This window comes from Lycorma delicatula, chromosome 6 (genome assembly GCF_047948215.1).
Source record: "Lycorma delicatula isolate Av1 chromosome 6, ASM4794821v1, whole genome shotgun sequence".
NCBI lineage: Eukaryota > Metazoa > Arthropoda > Insecta > Hemiptera > Fulgoridae > Lycorma > Lycorma delicatula.
Window position 1 is genome coordinate 19,888,176 of NC_134460.1, and position 20,357 is coordinate 19,908,532.

A 20,357-nucleotide genomic window follows, 5' to 3' on the forward strand; every position below is an offset into this window, starting at 1 on the left:
TATGTTTATTATTTAATATATTATCCTGTAATGCTGATAACCTTCTCCCAAATATGGGTGAAAATATTGTTTTCAAATGTTAAAAGATAGTACAGTAATAACAATGCATTTGTTAACTACTGTACTAAATGTTAATTTTTTAATTTATTTGCAGTTATACTAGTAAAATTCACCCCAAAAAAACTGGATGAGACAACTGCAAATAAGTAAAACTGCAAACAGTGAGGGATTATTTTACAGCAAATTTATTTAAACAATTAAAATATGGTGAAAATGTTACATTACTTAGTTTAAAAAAATTTGTGTAACCTGTTTAAAAATTATTTTGACTGAAGAAAATTGTATTTTACTTCATCGTGTTCCTTCCTGTGACATTTTAAGATATCTTTTGTTTATTATCTCTTTTAAAGATATAAAGTAGTTTTTTGTCAGTAATAAAGAAGCATGCAAGACTTTCTTAGTATAAAAATATAATATTGATTTTATTTGTAATTGTAAGTAAATTTTAAAATTATCTAGTGTAATAATAACTAAGTAAAGTAAGTAGTCTAGTGTAAATATATTTTGTTTAGCTGCAAGAGATGAAAGGGCAACTTCGAAGTCGTGATCAGCGTGCTGCTGAATTGCAAGTGGAAACTGAACAGCTTAAAGAACAAGCTGCTCGACAAAATGCAATTATTGCTTCATTACGCAAGAGAATACAGGTGGGCTTACAGTGTAGATTATTTTTAATTCATATAGAGATTGGTTTGATAGAGTATTAGTTAAGGGATATTGACGGCTGAACAGAATGGAGTTCTTTCATTGTAGGGTTTCTTTTATCTGTTTGGTAATTAATTGGTTGGAGTGTATAAGCTGGCCAGTTTTATTTCCACAGTTTCATAGCTGTTATTAATGAATGATAATGTAAAGAACTAATTTTTTATGCTTATCATTTGGATTTGGATTTTTTAGTTTATTGTTTGTAAAAATGGATGTGCTCAGTCACCAAAAATAAAAGGCATAATGTTTGAGGGTGTATTGGAAAATTGGGATAATTGAAAACATGGGATAATCTTAAATAATTATTGAAATTTTTATGTTTCTAATTGGAAAATATTTACTCTAAAACCATAGGAAAATTGGACACAATATTTGCATCACAGCTGAGATTAGATTGTAAACTTTGTTAATTGGATTTTTATTTTCTGTTATATTATGAATGTAAGGAGGTAAAACTGTATACCCTCAAAGAGAAAGTGTTGTGTAAGATTCATTCACACTTTTGAAAGAAATATAGTTATTAGTGAATTCAGAGCAAAGTTTGTTGAAATAAACAGTGGTACTGCTTTATAGAAAGTAATCAATATAAAATCAATTTGTGCCTCTTGTAAGGTTAATGTAAAATATATAAATGTAAATATATTTATCTTATAATAGGAAAGTTCTGATTGAGTCCTATCTTGAATGGTTAAAAGAGTATTATTATTTAATTACACTCACATAAATCAGGATTATATTTTAGGTGTTGATTTTAGTATCTGTGGGAATCAGGGAATCATCTTAATATCAGGGAATCAGAGAATTAGAAGAAAGGAGAGGAAGTGAGGAGTTGGTTAATGTGTGGAGAAGAGTGAGATCAAACAAGAGATAAATATAAAAAACATGATTGCCAAGAAAAAACATTGCTCTTTAATGTAGGATAATTAAAGAGAATGTGGGTGACAATTTTGTATATAATATAATTTATGTAAATATGTATTATTATACCCTATGACACTTTTCATAATGTAAGGATTCCAACACTTGGAAGCATGGAGCTTCATAAACCTTGGTTTATTATATGAAGCTCCATTTTAATTTTAACTCCAGATAGTTAATTTTAAACAAGCAGAGTAAAATTATTGTACTTACTACTTTTTAAAATTTTAGATATGACTAATTAATTAATTTTGGGAAGGTGTTTAACGAATATTGCATTACATGTTGTAAATTGTACGTTGATTTGCATTAAGTACTATAACATCATTTTTGGTTAATTTTGGTAAATATAATGATGGATTGATTTGTTATTTTGTAATGGGAAAGAAAACTCTGATGGGAGGATTTACCTATAATGTGAAAAGCAATATTAAGAGATTGACTGTCAAAGAAATTTGATGTTCAGTGTGATGCTGAAAATTTTTTTTTGCTTTTTTTCAGAGTGTGTTTATTACAGAGTGAAATGATTAGGGGCAAAGAAATTTTTGCTTATATGTTTAATATGTATAATTCAAGGAAAATAATTAAAAAAATCTTTTTGCTATTTCAAAAAATGTTTTTTATTTTGTTACTTAACTCGATTTCTTATGTTTAGAATCAGATTTGACATTCATCACTACAGCATTCATTTTCCTCCTGACATAATAATTCAATGTTAAAGTTTTATGTTTATAAAATAAATTATTTTCAACTTTTTGTAAAAAAAAACTGCCACAATTTTAATAAAAAATTTATGAAAATGACTTAGGACACTTTTTTACAATAGCTATTTGTAAAAATAACTAATAATACAGTGCTAGCATAAACATTCCATTATATGTTATAATAGTAATGTATTGTAAGGAGCCAATAAAAACTACTCTGATCAGAGTGAATGATTCTGTTGAAAGAATTGGAACCATTCCCATTATAGTGATCAACAATAATTTACATGTTTAACCTTGTGAATTTTATGTACTATACTGACAATTAGGTGACATTTGATTTTGGAGTTTTCCAGAATCAAAATTTTTCAGTCCTAATTTTCATTCAGGTAACAGAAAGTGACAAAGGTCGCTTTGGAATAACCTTTTGCAACTTATTATTAATTAATTACTAAATTATTAATATAAATTATACTGAGATGTGTTCAATCTATAATTTAAATACTATGAAAATATTAATTATTTTTGTTAATACTCTTAGATATGTTTATGTAAGTGAGTTTTGTCTTATTTAACTCTGGTAGTATTACAGCATTTGACAACTTTATTTTTTTTTACATTAACCCTACAAACTCTCAAATTATATGACTTGATGCTTCCTAAAGTATGTCTTCAATAACATTATTGATATATTTTGTTATACTATCCTCATTTTCCTGCTGTTATTTTTGGTATTGTTGAAATAATGAAGTAAAAAAATTTTATTTTTCATATTAAATTTATTTGTAATAAGTTAACTCCCATTAAGAAAGTCAATTTTAATTATTTATCATAAGTTATATTTGCTGAATGTCTATTTAATACTCATGTGTAGAATTTGTAACATGAAGTGAGGTGTGCATAATGTATGGAGGCAGGAACTGGAGGAACGAGAGAGGTCATTGAACAGCGCACATGGCAGATCAGAGATGGCACTTTCAACTTTGCAGCGAGAAAGCCGGTATCAGGAAGAACGTAGCCGTGATTTAGAAAGAAAAATATCTCGATTGGAATTGGAATGCAATGCTGAAGAACAAAGTAAAGAGGCTGCTCGTAAAGCAATGTCTGATTTTGTTCGAAGGTTGTCCTCTGCACTAGGGACGGAAGCTCCTCCTGATGCTATGGGTCAAGATATGTTGATCCATAAAGCTTCAGAACTTGTTCAGGTATATGCATTTTGTAATTACTTATTATAATTTGTTTTCATTTTCCTTTAACAAATATACTTTTCAAGGCAAATTATGTCTTTTTCTAATACATCATGTAGCTAAATGTCTACATTTATTTATCAGTCGTGCTTAATCATTCTTCTATCAGAAATTGATGGATAGATAGTTATTATTTTTTATGGTATACACAAATTGAAAATGATTGAAAATTTTTGGACAGAACTAATATTGTTCTTTATCTTGTAATCATCAGTTTGAAATTAAAATGAAGTTTACTTATTTAGCACATTAAAGCCCAGCCATTGTATCCATGTTCAGACCTTGTGGCCTGGGGGTTTTTAGGTAGATTTTTAAAATTTATTTTAAAATAAATATGGATTGAATATAAGTACATTATATACCATTTTAAAGAGCAAATCATGAAGTTTATTTTAGTGTATATATTAAAAAAATTATACCACTCACCATTTGTGTGAAAAAATAAAAATAAAAAAGTGAGAAAATAAAATTGTGACTGATAAGTTTACTGTACTGATGGCTTTTTCACAAATTTTACAAGATTGAAAACTAAAATAAAGTCGCTACCCTATCTCTAATTTATTACAAATTAAAAAACCTAGAGTATTCACTTAATTATAACAATAAATATGTAAAAAAAGCAAATAAATATGAAATTAGTTTATATGTACTTAGCATTGGTATGGCATAGTTTGAAACAGTCTGGAAGACACAGTGCTGTATCAGTCAGAACACCACCAACCAATTTCTTGTCTTCCTACTTTCCCAGTAGATGTTTTACTCTTTTCCGACCACACTTTACAAACCTGTGTTGGCTAAGCATTTTTTCTGTGGGAGAAATCCTGTCTGGAAAGTGACATCCAGTGAGTATTTGAAGCAACAGACATAGGAATTGTTTTTTGAGCAAGAGGTCCACCTTTATTGCCCAATTCTACCCCAAGTGACTCAATAACTTTTTCTAAATGTATTTTTTACGGGATTCATGATAAAGGAGAAATGAATTTGAAACAGCCATCTTAAAAGTATGAAAGAACAGTTTCTTCCACCATTTCATTTGTTTTCTCTTGAAAGGGAAGTAGGCAATGATTTGGTCATTTCTATCACTGGTTTTATTTTTGTTACAGTCAACGATGACATCAGGTTTGGATTTTGTTATCATACCTTCCTTTGAACGAACTTGAACATCTGTTAGAGTCATTTTGTAAGCTGATAACAACACTAAAACATTGCTTGTGTCTTTCCACTTTAGATGTAGAAGTTAAAAAACCAAATAAAGCTGGTGAAGTGTAAAATCTGTCTATGAATACAGTATGCTCCTTGTCAAGATACTAAGACAATGGTCTCTGGATTAGTGATATAACTGAATTATCATCCCTTTTGCCAGTATAAACTTCAAGCTGAAGAGCATATCTGGTTGAAGAGTCACACACAATGTACAGCTTTATCCCATACTTGTCTGGTTTATTTTTATTATAAACCTGGAACCGAATCCTTCCTTGAAAACCACAAATTCCTTCATCGATTGTCAAATTTTCATAAGGGGAAAGGCATACAGGAAACTGTGAAAACAGTTGATCTAAGAATGTCCTTAGTTTGTACATAGGATCATTTCCAGCTTTATTGTAAGGAATATACAGATTGTTGTCATTGAGGTGAAAGTTGGAGAGAATAGAAAGAAAGTGATCCCTTGACATACATGAAACTTGACATACATACGTCCCTTATCATTCATTACGGCAATGAATGATTTCGGAAAAAAGTAAAAATACATCATAGGGGATGGTAGTTTTATCAATAGCAGCAGTAATTTTGCTATGCTCATTAAACACTGGCAGTGACGGCAGATTATCAGTTATCAATAAATGACCACCCTAAGTCTGTATCACTTTGTTTATTGACAACTTTCTTTCTTTTAGATGGCCTAACATTACTCACACTACTGACTAATGGCATGGGGTATCAAAGATCTTCATTATTTAGGATATCATTAGCTTGATGATAATCATTATCATCATCAGAGGAACTAATAGGCCTACCAGTTGGAGTAGATTCAATATAATCAGGATTGCAATCAGAATCATCTAACTCCTCTTCAGGTGCATAATCAAAAATAGGTTCATCTAATTTTTCATAAGCAATTTGAATATTTGAATTGTTTTCCCGGCCATAACTAAAAGAATCTTTTAAATCATAATCAAATGATTCTGAATCAGATTTCATGAGAACTTCATTTATTAAACTGACAGTTTTTTTATCATGTATCTCATCCTTTTTAATGATATAAAACTAACAAAATTATACGACATCTGTCAATTTACACTAAAACGAAATAATAACAGAAAAATTGACATACAGCAACAACAAGAAAGTGTACATGGACTAGCACCTACTAAACAAACGCATTTATAAAGTCAATTGTCAGTAGTAAAACACAGAAGAAAATAAATAAAACATACATAATTACAAAACATGTGTAATTACAAGTGTCTTTGTTATTACAAAACAAGAATTATTAATCTTGCAACTAAAAAACACAATAAACACTGACACTAAATAAATAACACCAGTATAAAGAAAAACCTTACTGTAGTAAACTGCGAAATACACGCCTCACAAATGAAACTCGATTGTAAACTGCACTTACAACCTCAATGTGCAAATAGTTTGTTTTTCTTCTATAATTTCAAAAATCCTTGCCAGAGCACAGTTTTAACAGAGTGACTTGAATTAAACTATTCAGTGAATGGTTTACAAAACCTTAAGCGTGAAAATAAGCCGCGGTAGCTTTTATATAGAACTAAATAAGCTTTTATATAGAATTTTTGGCTCAAAAATATTTGGCCATCATCTGTAGGGTATTTCAGTCAGCCCAAATGTTTTCGGGCTTCAGCTTCAATGTGTTAACATGACAAAATATAGATAATAAAAACTAAAAGAATAATAAATACAATTTTTATTTTTATTTGTTTATATTAAGTCAATGAAATTAGTATAAAAAAAATGTTTCCCTCATATTCTTGACTTAGCAGGAATATTATTCATATGGATGTGAAACTAGTGTTTGAATGTGATCATAATATGTAGTGCTCAATAAGTTACTTTGTACTGTAAATTTAAATGAAATTAAAAAAAATTGTATTCTATGAAATTAAAAAAAATTTAATGTTTGCACTTGAATTTTCATTTTTCTTTGTGAATTAAAACTATCGGTCTATGAAGTGCTTTTACAATGAAAGTGCATAATTATCTGTTTATCCTGTGTTTTTTTTTCAAATTTGTGTTTTTTTTAAATTTTATTAACTGAAGTAAAATGATGGAAGGTTAATACTCATTGTATCATTCTAATTTATTTCATTTAGGAAACATCATTGTTACGAACAAGATCTACTACTATGTCTGATACATTAACTACAGTTGAAGTTGAGTTACGTAGTTGTAGAGACGCATTAGAAAGAGCATTAGCTGATCGTGATAAACTTCAGAGGCAAGCTGCAGATCATATTTTAGAGATTGATCGACTGAGACAGGTTTGTGACTGTTTTCATCTGATTCAGAAATTTTATTTTTGTTTGAAGATGTGTCAAATCTTAATCATCATAATTTAAATTTTCATTTGTGGTTTTTAGATTGATCTATAAGAAGAAAAATGTATATATTTTTTTTTTGTGTATTGAGGCATACATTGATAATATTTTATGTTAAATTAAAAAGTTTTGATTGCTCAGGTTTTTTTTTGTAGTTTCTGCTTGTAGTTTTCCGTCTAAAGGGAAGCGAATATTATTCAGTTTTCTTATTTAAAAAGAACCTGTTATTTGTCAGATTATTAATGTAGATCCATTGGGTTAGACTTGTCATCGTAAATCAGCTGATTTCGAAGTCAAGAGTTCTAATGTTCAAATCCAGTAAAGACAGTTAGTTACTTTTATACAGATTTGAATACTAGGTCGTGGGTACTGGGTCGTATTCTTTGATGGTTGGGTTTCAATTTATCACACATCTCAGGAATGGTCGACCTGAGACTGTACAAGTCTACACTTCATTTACATTCATACATATCATCTTCATTCATCCTCTGAAATAATACCTTACAGTGGTTCTGGAGGCTAAACAGAAAAAAGAGAGATTATTAATGTAGGCATTTTCTATGTAATTCCTCGTTGAGATGTTTTTGATATTTGAAACTATAAAGCAATGCATTGTTTTATCTTGGACTCACAAATAATTATTAAATGATTACAAAAATTTACAAATGTTAAAAATGTACATATAATTACTTTTTAAGTCATTTTTGTCCAGTTTTTAATGTTTGTAAGAACTGTCTGGAATATTTTGATTCTACAATTACTTTTTAAGTCATTTTTGTCCAGTTTTTAATGTTTGTAAGAACTGTCTGGAATATTTTGATTCTACACTTATTTATATTCTTAATTTAAATATTCAAATTATGGATTTCTTGGATTGAAAGTTTAGATTACAGATTCACAGAATCTGTAACATTAATCTTTATTAATGTTACAAAAAAGTGTACCTTTTAAATATGTCTAAATCTACATTGTTGTAATTTAAAAATATTATTATTCTTTATTCAAGTGAAACAGTATATTTCTTAATTATTGAGTTGGTTTGTTGTATAGGAAAAGGAGACATTAGAAATACAGCAGCGTGCTGCTGAAAGAGAGTTACAGGAATTAAGGGATAAATTAACAGCATTAAATCGTAGTTTGGGTTCAGCAACTGGAAATATTGCTGCTCAAGAAGCTACAATATCCACACTGAGAGGTATGATTTATGTTATTTAACTGTTTTTTTTTTAAAATAATATATATTTAAAGATTAAATCAGGTTAATTTTTGAATTGCTGATTTATTAAATAGGTTTACAGTACAGTTCTGTGCTGCCAAAGCAGGTGTATTTTATTCACATGCTAATATAAGTTGTATAAAATTACATTTTTTTTTTTTTTTTTTAATTAGATGATTTGAAGCAGAGAGAGGAAAAAGGGAACAGGTTACAAAATGAATTGCGTCATATTCTTGAATCATTAGCAATAATGCTCAGTACACCAATCAGATTTGTTGAATCACAGGAAGCAAGCGTTAAAGATAGAATAAGGGAAATCCTTAATGAAAACAAGGATAAATCAGTTGTAAGAAGTTATTTATAATTAACATTAAACATTTTGTTAATTTTTAGTTTTTCCTGTCTTTTAATATAATGTATCAGAAAAAAAATATATTGCTCTTGGTTAAAAAACTACTTTTTAATTCTTTGTTGTTTACTAAATCTAAAAATACAATGATCTTTGTTATGAAATTCATATGGTTTTTGAACCAAGAATTCATTCATGTATTTTACAAGCGCATTCATTTGAAATGAAAGTTACATTCAAATGAAATGTGTCACATTTAAATGTGAACGTATCATTTGTGTAGCACAAATATATGCTACACATTTGTGTGCTTGTTTATTTTCCATTTATCTATGGAATATTCCATTTATGGAATTCCATTTATCAAAAAAATGTTGCTTCTCAAAAATATAAAAATAAAGCGTGATATTAATTGTAAAGTAGAATAAAAATTTAACAACTACTGTAGGTTTAGGAGACTGTTCATTGTGTGATGGTTGTAGTAGTTAGTCAAGTTTCCCCTGTTATTATTACGTGATTGAAGTAAGTAGTAAATATATTTATATACAATCTTTGCAATAACCAAAATTTTATGTATGCAGTTGATCTCTCATTAATCATTCAAAAGCCCTCATCAAAACTTCCAAGTTACGATGGTCATGTGGAAAGTTCTCGGCCTGTCATGGAGATGGCTCATGTATTGTATGACCAAATGACTAAATTTTTAACTTAAACTTATCAATATTATTTTTATTTTACCTATATGAGACAGAAATTAAAGTAGCTTTTAACAATCTATGTTCTTTTGTATTATATTTTTTAATTTTTCATTCACTATTATAGACAGTTTTGATGTTTTTATTTCTATTGGTGATTTATATATATAAAATCTTTTGTAATTTTAAACCAAGTGTTTGTTATGAAGTTTTAATTTTCCTTTTAAAACTTAATTAACCTTCTGAAATTAACTTTATATGCCCATATTTTCCCACTGTTTGATCTTCCTGTACCACAAAACTGCAAAATACACTTTCTTGTTTCATAATCTTCTCTACCTGTTCATTACCCTAGTCACATCATCTTTATGTTTATTAGTTTCCCTATGCGTTTGCATTAAAAGCAAATCTTTTTAGTTCATTCTTAGCCTGGCAGCAGTTAATCCTGTGGATAAAAATGATCCTTTCTGTAACTTAAGTGATAATTCTTTATTTAGAATGATTGACTACCCAGTTACCCAGTCGTCCCTTCTTCCTTTTGTTTTTTAATTGGTATAAAGTAAAATAATCACTTGTTAATCTTAGCTTTTTTATCATTTCATTTCACTTGATCCAATTATGTGCATTCAGTTCATTTTCATTAGATTATTGCATGTTTACAAAGAGCATTCAATTTAGATGTAGTATAAATTGTTAAAGAATAAAATTCAGATGTTAATAAATAAGTTATTTTTGAAAATTTGTATTTAAAATAATTGGTGATTGATTTTCATAGCATATAGAATCATTGAAAGATAAAATAGCTGCACTAAACTCACAGTTAAATAGACAGTTGGAATTAACAGATTCAGCCAATAGTAGAATAAGAACTCTGGAAGATGATAAGGCTTGTATTGAATCAAAGTTACATAAATTGGAGGTTGATTTGAGTTCATGTGAAATTACAAAAGAAAATTTGAGACGAGATAAATCAATTGTGAGTAAATAATAATTAATTTTTTGTTTTAGCTCAGTTAAAAAAAACATCAAATTTTTTTTGTAGATTTGTTGTATGTATTTGATTTATGGCTAAAAAAGTTTCAGTAATTATACTCTGTCATTTTTCTTTTGGTAAAAACATTTATGTTGAAAGAGTTTTGTTCAGCTTTTATTTATATACTAGTGTTCCTCCGCCGTGGCTTGGCCTGTGATATCAGTGCGCTTTTTTTTAATAGCAAATGTATGTATCTCACATATGAGTGCTAGCATTCCCTGTTGCGGCTTTGCCTGTGCTGTGTGATTACTTGTGTTTCCTGTCACAGTCAGGGAATATTTAGCTATCATGGCTTGCCTCACTTGCCCTTCCGATCTAGCCAGACTGCACTGACCCTTGGATCCCGCTTTGTTCATTAAGCTCATGCTTATGAGAATAATAATGATAAATAAAAATGAAAGCTTACTCAATTTATAAAATTTTGAGTAATCTCAGATTGTGGGTTTCAAAACAGTTGGCCTCCATCTTAAAAGTATTACTTATAGCTGATTACCCGTACTTCGTACAGGTAATACAGGTACAGGTATTTTGCCCAGTTTTTAGCATTACCTGACAAACACACTAGGAGGTGACTGTACTTTGTTTTTCAATTTAATCTTTTAATTATTTTTATTTTATGTTTTTTATTCAAATAACTGGAGGCAGGTACAAGCAGTCATGATGCATATACAGTAACAGTGGCTGTGTTGGTTGATCTGCCATGCTGTACACTATCACACCCCTTAAAAAATTGAAAATAAAAAACCCAAAAATGGTTTTTAAATATTTATCTGAAGAGTACTTGCAAGCCCATTATTTTCACAAGATATGATGAAAATAATGAAAATAATTCATATATAAACATATGTAAGAAACAGAAATTTTTAGGCTGTAGATTAATAGGGCTGAAATAGTGGTTCATTTTGGTTTTTGATCTGAAAAATCTAATAAAATAGGTCCCAGAACCATATCTGCAGTAGTTTTTGAGAAATCTGGGGTGAAAACCAATAAATTTGGGATAAAAAAACCTGGTTTTTTATGTATGATGTATAATAATTTTGTTATTGTTAGTTAAGGAGTGGTTAAAATCCATGCAAAATCTTTCACTAGCCGTAATTTGTAAGCAAAACATTTTAAGACATAGGCTTTTATAAATTATTTTCATGAGTAAATAGGTTGTGAAAGTCCTGGGAGAACTGTGTGATACACTTGCATATATAATATAATATGGTAATTACTGTGTCTTGGTGTGTTATATTTCATATAATATTAAACATATATATATATATATATATATATATCTTAGCAGTAGAAAATTTTTCAGTAAATTAATTTTATTGTGGTTATAAAAAATTAAAATACAACTATAAAAATAAACATGTTAGTTTCTGGCATGGTTGATGCATGGTTCATAAAATTAATTGTTCAAGTTTACTTTTTTACTCTTCCATAACTGTACTTACCATATTTATTCTTCTGCCCAGAACTGCTGCAGAGCTTACTTATTTATTTTTTTAAATTATAAAGTAATGAATAATTTACAACCTATATGAAGTACTGGTGGAGAATGTGCTTCAGTTAGAATTCTCCAGTAAACTGTCATCATTTTCCTCATTCATCTGTTGAAAAGCTTTGTGTAATTATAAAGAAAGAACTTAACCCTAGATAGTTCAAGGTATTTTCTGTAATGTGCAGGTTAAAGGGAAAGTCAAAAAATATTTTCACTTATTCACATACCTTTTACCACATGTTTATTTTAATTAAGAAGTTTAATATTTACAGATCTGTTATAAAGTATGACTTTTCTTTTTTCTTGTAAAACAAAACAATTTTCTAGATTACATGAATACTAAATTTTCTTAAAAAAATAAATGTTCTTTTATCATCAGTAGATTTCAAAATTTTTTTTCTAAACTACTCACACTCTTCTGGTTCATTTTTACATTCAAAACAAGTGTTTGATTTTTCAGAATGTTTTTATGTACATATACGAGGTGCGACAATAAAGTAATGAAACTGATTTTTCTTTGCAAGATGTGGCAACCCTGCAGCTTGCATAGGCACACCATCTTTGACCTTGGTCTATAAGCTACTTCTAGTCCAAGCGGCACATTGATGCAACTGCTCAGTCGTGAGTTGTGCTGTAATAAGTGAACACGTGTTTGTGTCTCCCGTCACAGAAATGAAACCGCAAAATATTGCGCAATGGTATGCCATTTCTTTTTGCGTTAAATTAGGTGAAAACGTGACGACAACTTATGGTAAGCTTCAGAAGGCTTTTGGAGATGAGGTTATGTCAAAAGCTCAAGTTTTTCGATGGCATAAAATTTTTAGTGAAGGCAGAACGAATGTTGAAGATGAAGACCACAGTGGACGACCATCAACCTCACGGACAGATGTCGACATGACCAGGGTGCGTGAAATCGTACGATCTGATCGAAGATTATCCGTGAAAATGATTGCAGAAGAACTCAACATCAATCGAGAAACGGTTCGTCTAATATTAACTGAAGATCTTGGTATGAGAAAGATTTGTGCAAAAATGGTCCCCAAAAATCTCACACAACAACAGCGAGAAACATGGAAAAATGTGACAGCCGATATGTTAGAGCAAACTGAAATCAATCCAGATTTGTTGAGCCGTGTTATCACTAGTGATGAAGGTTGGTTTTTTCAATACGATCCAGAGACAATATGCCAAAGTTCGCAACGGTGCTCAAAGGGATCACCCAGACCAAATAAAGATCGCATGCCAAAGTCATAAGTGAAATGCATGCTTGTGTGCTTCTTCGATTCCAAGGGAATTGTTCATAAAGAGTGGGTGCCTCCTGGACAAACAGTTAACCAATATTTCTACAAAGAAATTTTAGAAAGACTTCGTAAACGAGTTCTTCGTGTCCGTGCCAACATTGCTGATAATTGGATTCTGCATCATGATAATGCGCCATCCCATACTGCTCTGTCAGTACAGCAATTTTTAACCTCAAAACAAATTTCAGTATTACTACAGCCACCTTATTCACCAGATATCGCTCCGTGCGACTTTTTTCTATTTCCAAGAGTCAAAATGGCGGTCAAGGGACACCATTTTCAAACAACACAAGATATTCAAAAAGCTGTGACGAGAGTCTTGGAGGATATTACAGAAGATGAGTTCCAGAAATGTTACCATCAGTGGCAGAAGCGCTGGAATAAGTGTGTGCAATCAGAGGGGAACTACTTTGAAGGAGACAACACCAAGCATGTCTAAAACTGTAAGCAACATTTTTTTTCACATCAGCCTCATTACTTTATTGTCGCACCTCTTATATACTGCACTTTGCACAAATAATAGTTATTTTACTCGTTTATTTTTCTTTCTTTGAAGAAGCTTCACTACAGCAGGTATAGCATTGATCTTTCCATGGCTCAGTTATTTGCTTTCTTGAAGAGTTTGTTGTTATCTTATAACTTAAAATGTTTTCTACTGCTGTGATTATTAGTTTTTGTACTTTAAAATTATGATTACTTTATCACATTAGGTTTTATAAGCTGTAATCCAAGTTTCTGTAAAAAGATTCTTCATATATTTTTGTTACTTTTATTCCATTCTGGATAGTTTTGAATGTATATTGAAAAAACATTTATGCATATAATATTAATTAGAGTATAAAAAACATAAAGTGGCCACCTTCTAGTACTCCTTTTTGTCATGTACTCCATTGCCATTTGATCGATTGAATCCATAGCGCCTTTTGTAGATTGTAAAATATCAGACATCTTTTTTCCTTTGCAGATTATTATCATTATTTTAGTAGACAAGAAGATTAGGCTGTTTTTAGGCTTTTTGTTGGTTATGTACGATAGTGAGATTACAGGAGCCTATTAGATTCTAGATCTGTGAATGCAGACATGGTTCGTTTCCGGTTTCTTTTAATTCCTTTGGATTGAACTTCCCGTTTGACTACATGGTTCCTACCATTGCTAGATCATGTTCTTTGTAAAGCTGTTAACTTAAAAGAATAGATGTATAAAACCAATCAGTAGTTGCTTTCCTCCTTGACTTTGTGATACAAGTAACCAGACGTTTTACTGTTGATATTGAATCTGTAGGTATACTCAGCCTCTTTCCACAAGAGATATCCATGTTCAGTATAAAACTGTTCATAATCTGTTAATAGTCTATTTTATTAAAATATTGTTCTTTCCAGGTATTTCTTTTAAAAATACTTTAAACAGACATCGACCTTTGAACAGGGACAAGATTTCATTGATAGCCGTATTTACTGATTGATAGTGTATAATGTTTGGAAAGCTTATTATTGATAAGTTCAAAGAGTTCCCTTGTTGGAGCAAATTTGTCACTGTCATTTTAATTTGTTTATCATCAAATTGTATGATTGTGAGCAAACTATGAAATCTACAATGACTAATAGGAGCAATATATTATGCTGTTCAAAATTCATTTGACCACAAGTAATGATAGTCTAAATTATTATCATTATTTGCACCAGCTACTATAAGTATTCCTAAAAATTCAATTATTTTCATTTCACTGGTCTCGTTTAAATTTCGTAAAACTGCCTCTTCATTCGAATGTTTCACAAAGAGTGACAATGCATTTTCTGAAAAGAAATTTCTAAGACTCATAAATACTTCTTACTCTACCAGTATCCTTCAAACCTGGTCTTTCATGAAATACATTTGCTATCATTCTACGAGTAGTCTTAATCTTATTAGTTAAATATTTCAAATTTATACTTGATTTCACCATATATTTTACTTTGTTATTTTGAAGAACCAGATCTAACTCTTGTTCACCTTCAACACTAGGTTCTCCTAAACCATCACTGTGAACGTTGTTGTCATAAGCAAAGTCTTCTGTTTCACTTGAATTGTACAACTCATCTTCATCAATATGTCATCTTAATGTAATATAATTTCTATATCATGTGTAGAAATGTATTCACTTAATTTCAAAAAAATAAAACATCCATTTCACAAAAACTCAAATAAAACTAGCCTAATACAGAAAGTATTATCAACTACAAACACACTGACCTACTACTGATTTAATATAAGCAGGCATGCCAACTTACCATAACAAAATAATCTCATTTAGAAAAACTGAAACATTACAAGGAAAATATTTTCTGTTTTAAAAAAGTTTTTTTTTTAATAATATAAGATGGGTCACTTGTTGGACCAGGGGGGTTAAAAAGTAATCCATTATCTAATTTCTGTTATGAAAATAAACAGCTGGTAGAAATCTGAACGTGATGTTTTCCCAGAAAAAAATGTTATCTTTAATGACAAATTAATTTTTTCAGATTTTTTTACTGATGTCATTTATTAGCACAATATTTTTCTAAACTGTGACCATTTTTTGACCTCTCTTGGTCTATCTAGGGTTAATGTACCTGGAATTCATGTTTTGTGTGGGATCATAAAAAGAGTGTTAGAAACTTTATTTGTTCAATGGAAATATAAAAGGGGATTCATCTCTTCAGATGTTATGAAATTTTGCTATTGCTGAGCTATTGAACAACTCTGTGTTAAGTATTACCTATTCGTTTGTTTGGGAGCAAAATCAGGCATGTACTCATTATGCTCTTTAAGTTAGGGAATATCGCAGTTAAAATTTTCCCAAACGAATTAGATATTGATGAAAATTGAATGATCATGTTATTAATGTGGTGGTTTGATGCCTTATGATTTTTTTGTTATGGAGAATAATCAAAGATGTGGTACTTTCTTTAAATGCAAATGTCCTGAATTGCCTGAAGTTTTTTTAGTTAAAAATTCAGTAGATTTTATAAATTGAGACAAAATTTTGTTAGAAAAAAGATGTAATTTACTGGTTAAATGCTGACATGAATAATAGCACATTAGCATACAAGGAGATTTTGAACAGTTCCTCTGATATGTATTAAAATTTAATGCAAAGTATATTTTATTAACTGTTTTATTACTGATAATAGATGAAACAAATTTTTAGTCCACCCAGTACTTGGTAACAAGTATTAAAAATGTTTAAATTTTATTTTACAGTAATTGTTTTTAAATTAATTTTATAATATTTTGTGTCTATCAAAATACAGACCTGTAATATTTAACTGTAGGTTTTTTCTTATAGTTTGTAACATTTTTGGAACGCTTAGCGAATGCAATGAGTATGGATGAAATTACAAAAGATATTGGGGATGATCTTCATACAGAATCACTTTTATTAAGAGCTAAACAACTAGCAAGATTAGAAAGTGATAAACTTGTTGATAAGGTATTTAAAAATTTTCATTTTTTTACTCTTTCTTACTTTAAGTATTATATCGGTCATAATTTTTTTTTTCCATAAAGGAAATTGTAAAATTGATTCAGTTTTATAAATAATGTTTCTTAAAATATTTTGGTTCATAAAGTGTTTAATGTATTTAAAATTCTGTAAATTACATTAAACGTTGTTTGTTTACAGAAAAGAAAGATTATGTAATTCAACTGGTAAAATGTTTGTTATTGTACTTTTTTATCTCTACTTTCATTTGCTTTATATATTGGCTATCTCCAAAAGAAATAGAAATGGATGTGAATTGATAAAACTTTGAGCTAAAAAAAAATATTTAGCAAGTCTTATTTTAATATTATATTAATAAAATACCTTATTGTGTAAAAATTATACAGGTGAAAAAAAAAAGTCAGTTGAAATTAAAAAAAAATTGTACAAATGTGTTAGGTGTATTGTAACAATAAAGTTAAGAAATAATGAATAAAGAATTTACAAAATCAGTTAGTTGTAAGCTGTTGTTTAAATGTTAATTTTTTGCACTTGTAAATAGATCCAACATGCAATAGTGTAACTTAATGTACAGTTCTTAGAAAATATTGATGTCATTTTTATTAAGTGTTGTCATAAATTTTGGGTAGTCTTTTGTTTTTAATTGCGTTAAAACCCTTTATAGTTGTGCTTTTAAGCATTAATGAGTGTTTCTTTTTTCTAAAATGAGCAAAAAGGGTAAAAATCCACTTTTTGTTTATTTCTACGGACTTGCAATATTTTATTTTTGATGTCATGTTTGCAGCCATGAGAATATTTTGTTGCTACAATTAATTTAAATAGTGAGTTTTTCAGCATTATTAATGTTTGTTTTTGAAGCTTATTAAGAAAGAAATAATGTAAAGGATTTTTTTTAAAACCAAGAATTAGGAACTGCTGTTTTCAATCAGCTTATTTTAAAGTTGGTCATTGAATGTGTAGCATTAAAAAAAAGAAAAACATTGTAGACACTGTATAAAATAATACACTACTCTCTTTTCTCTGTATGTGTTTGGTTTTGTTAAAATTATAAAATTTGGGTATATTTAAGCAGCTGAATTTTCCATGTATATTGAAAGAGTACTGAAAAAGGATGTTTGATTATAATTTATTTATTTGCCCTTTTGTAGGAAGATAATAAGTATACATGATCCATGATACTATGACTATATAAATAATATACTTTCACAGTTGTAAATCTTTCGCTGCTGCACATGGTGTATCACTCATTGACAACTGCTAACCTGCACTATCAGTTAATATGTAGTATACTTGCAGTTTATAACCTTGACTTAGTGTGAATTGCCATCATGATCCTTGTTCTTCTGTGCGTGATTTACTTATTGTTCTAATTCCCATTTTAGTGAGTGTATTGTTTGTATGCATGTAAAATCTGTGAATGTGTGTATCTAAAAACTGTGTATGTCTGTTTTGAGTTTGAAAATGGGTGGATAATTTTATGAATTCAAAATGGTATTGTGTGCTGTTTTGAGTGTAATAACAATAATAATAATAATTATAAAAACTCAAATATAATATTATAAACTTGATAAGAAGGTTATGTTTCACTCATTCCCAAAAGACAGTGCACAAAGTAAAATCTGGGTAAACAAATGTCGCTGACAAGACAATTTTAATGTTGTCAACAGAACAATTTGAATCATACATTTTAAACCTGATTACTATGGTGAGACTTACAAAGTCAACTTTTAAATTATGAACCGTATAGAAAGAAAATTAAAAAAAGATGCTTCTCCTACTGACCACTTAGCTAAAACAGGAACTGACAATAGTGACTGGTTCAAGGAACGTGAAAGTAGAGAAAAAAACAAGTAAATGAGGTGCTATCAAGTAAAATAATATTCCTTCATCACCAGAAAATGATGAAAATTCATCAGTGAATGCTGAAGAGGAAGATCTCACCATGACAGGATCTCAGAGAGCGTGAAAGCATTGTAGTAAGTACATCTACAGAAGGTGAAAAACTCAAGTTGCTTAGTGAACTGTATTATAACAAGTTAGAAACCAAACATTTACTGGAGGAAATATCAAAATTAAAATCAAAAAATTATTCACTGAAGCAGCAAGGTAAATACGTGAAAAAAATATTCACTCCAGACCAAATTCAAAAAATGAGAAAGAGCGTTGAATTCAATCAAACTAAACGCATAAAGTGGTCTTTTAAAGGTATTTCTTAAGCATTTTCTTTACACTCAGCTGAGCCGAGTCACATGCTTATACCGTTTGAAACTGAAATATCCACTACCGACAGTTTTGATTTTAAAAAATTGAGTGAACAAAGTTACAATCATTCTGGGTGTGCTAAGTGTTGTCATAAATATTTTGAAGAACTGCCATTTGTATCCATTTGAAATGTTTTGTGCCTCATAGCTTATGAAATGAAGGTGAAAGAACAATATGAATTCGATGAAAAAAACCATACACTTCTACAACTTGCTAAATATGTCCAAGTGATCAAAATTCACGGTTTATTCAAAAATTGGAAGCAGCCTGTTTTTTATAATTATGACTGCAAACTTACGAAAGACATAACTTTTAACATAATAGCTCAGAGACTATTGGATTCAGCTTTGTGGTCATGACTTCTGACTCAGGAGGTGGGAATGTAAATTAGTGTTTTATTTATATATTTTTTAACATTTCAATTATGCTACTGAACTCTTGATGAAAGAAATTGTGATTAGTGATAATGAAAATATAATTGTAACTGATAATGGAAAAATATTATTTAGAAAATAGCAGACGTAATATAGGCCTAATCGTAACTTGAACATGAGGTGGCATTTTATTTGTTTTCCCATGGGAATTTTCAGTAATAGTCATTCATCATTTTTGTAAGTAATCAACTTCAAATACATAATCCTACGCTATTAAATGTCATTTGTATGTGTGTCTATGTGTGTGTCCCCCTTAGTTTAGCATTAGAATATACTGATCACTAGTGGAAAATCCTGATGTATACTAGTTATACATGGGTGTATACTTGTAATATTAAATATTGATATACCATATATATATCAAATAAAAACAGGATTTTATTTTATTTTAAAAATTGTTTATTGAAAAATAAAAGGAAAATTAATTTATTTTTCTACATAGTTTCCTGATTTTGAAATATATTTTTCCCAGCGAGAAGGAACGTTTTTTATTGTAGCACTGTAGAATGAAGCTGGTTGCATCAGGAGCCAATTGCACACGGATCCCTCCTTGCCCTCACCATCTTCAAATTGTTGCCCTCTTAGAGCTTCTTTAAGTGGCCCAAACAAATGAAAATCGCAGGGTGATAGGACTAGGCTGTAGAGAGGATAATCAAGTTGAGTCCAGTGCATTTCTTCTAGTTTTGAGACTGTTAGAGCTGCAGTATGGGGACCTGGCGTTGTCATGGAGGAGGGTGGCCTCTCGAATCGGTTGGTCTCTTCTGCAGCTCTCACCTCGTTCAACAGCTCGCAGAAGTAAGCAGCATTGATTGTGTGTTGCTCAAGCAAAAAATCAATGAGCAAAATGCCATGCCGGTTGAAAAAAACAGTTGAAAGAACCTTACCAGCTGACAGTCGAGTCTTGGCTTTCACTAGGGCTGCCTT

At 29.8% G+C, this 20,357-nt stretch overlaps 1 protein-coding gene across 1 annotated transcript in view; it reads left to right on the forward strand.

Moving 5' to 3' along the window:
- Positions 1–20,357, forward strand: part of LOC142326577 (coiled-coil domain-containing protein 170-like) — a 55,814-nt gene that overhangs the window by 11,367 nt on the left and 24,090 nt on the right. Inside the window, exons 3-9 of the mRNA XM_075369158.1 lie at positions 573–704; positions 3,302–3,589; positions 6,970–7,137; positions 8,245–8,389; positions 8,584–8,756; positions 10,230–10,430; positions 16,582–16,725. Coding sequence (XP_075225273.1) covers positions 573–704; positions 3,302–3,589; positions 6,970–7,137; positions 8,245–8,389; positions 8,584–8,756; positions 10,230–10,430; positions 16,582–16,725 — 1,251 coding nt within the window. The remainder of the gene's footprint in view (positions 1–572; positions 705–3,301; positions 3,590–6,969; positions 7,138–8,244; positions 8,390–8,583; positions 8,757–10,229; positions 10,431–16,581; positions 16,726–20,357) is intronic.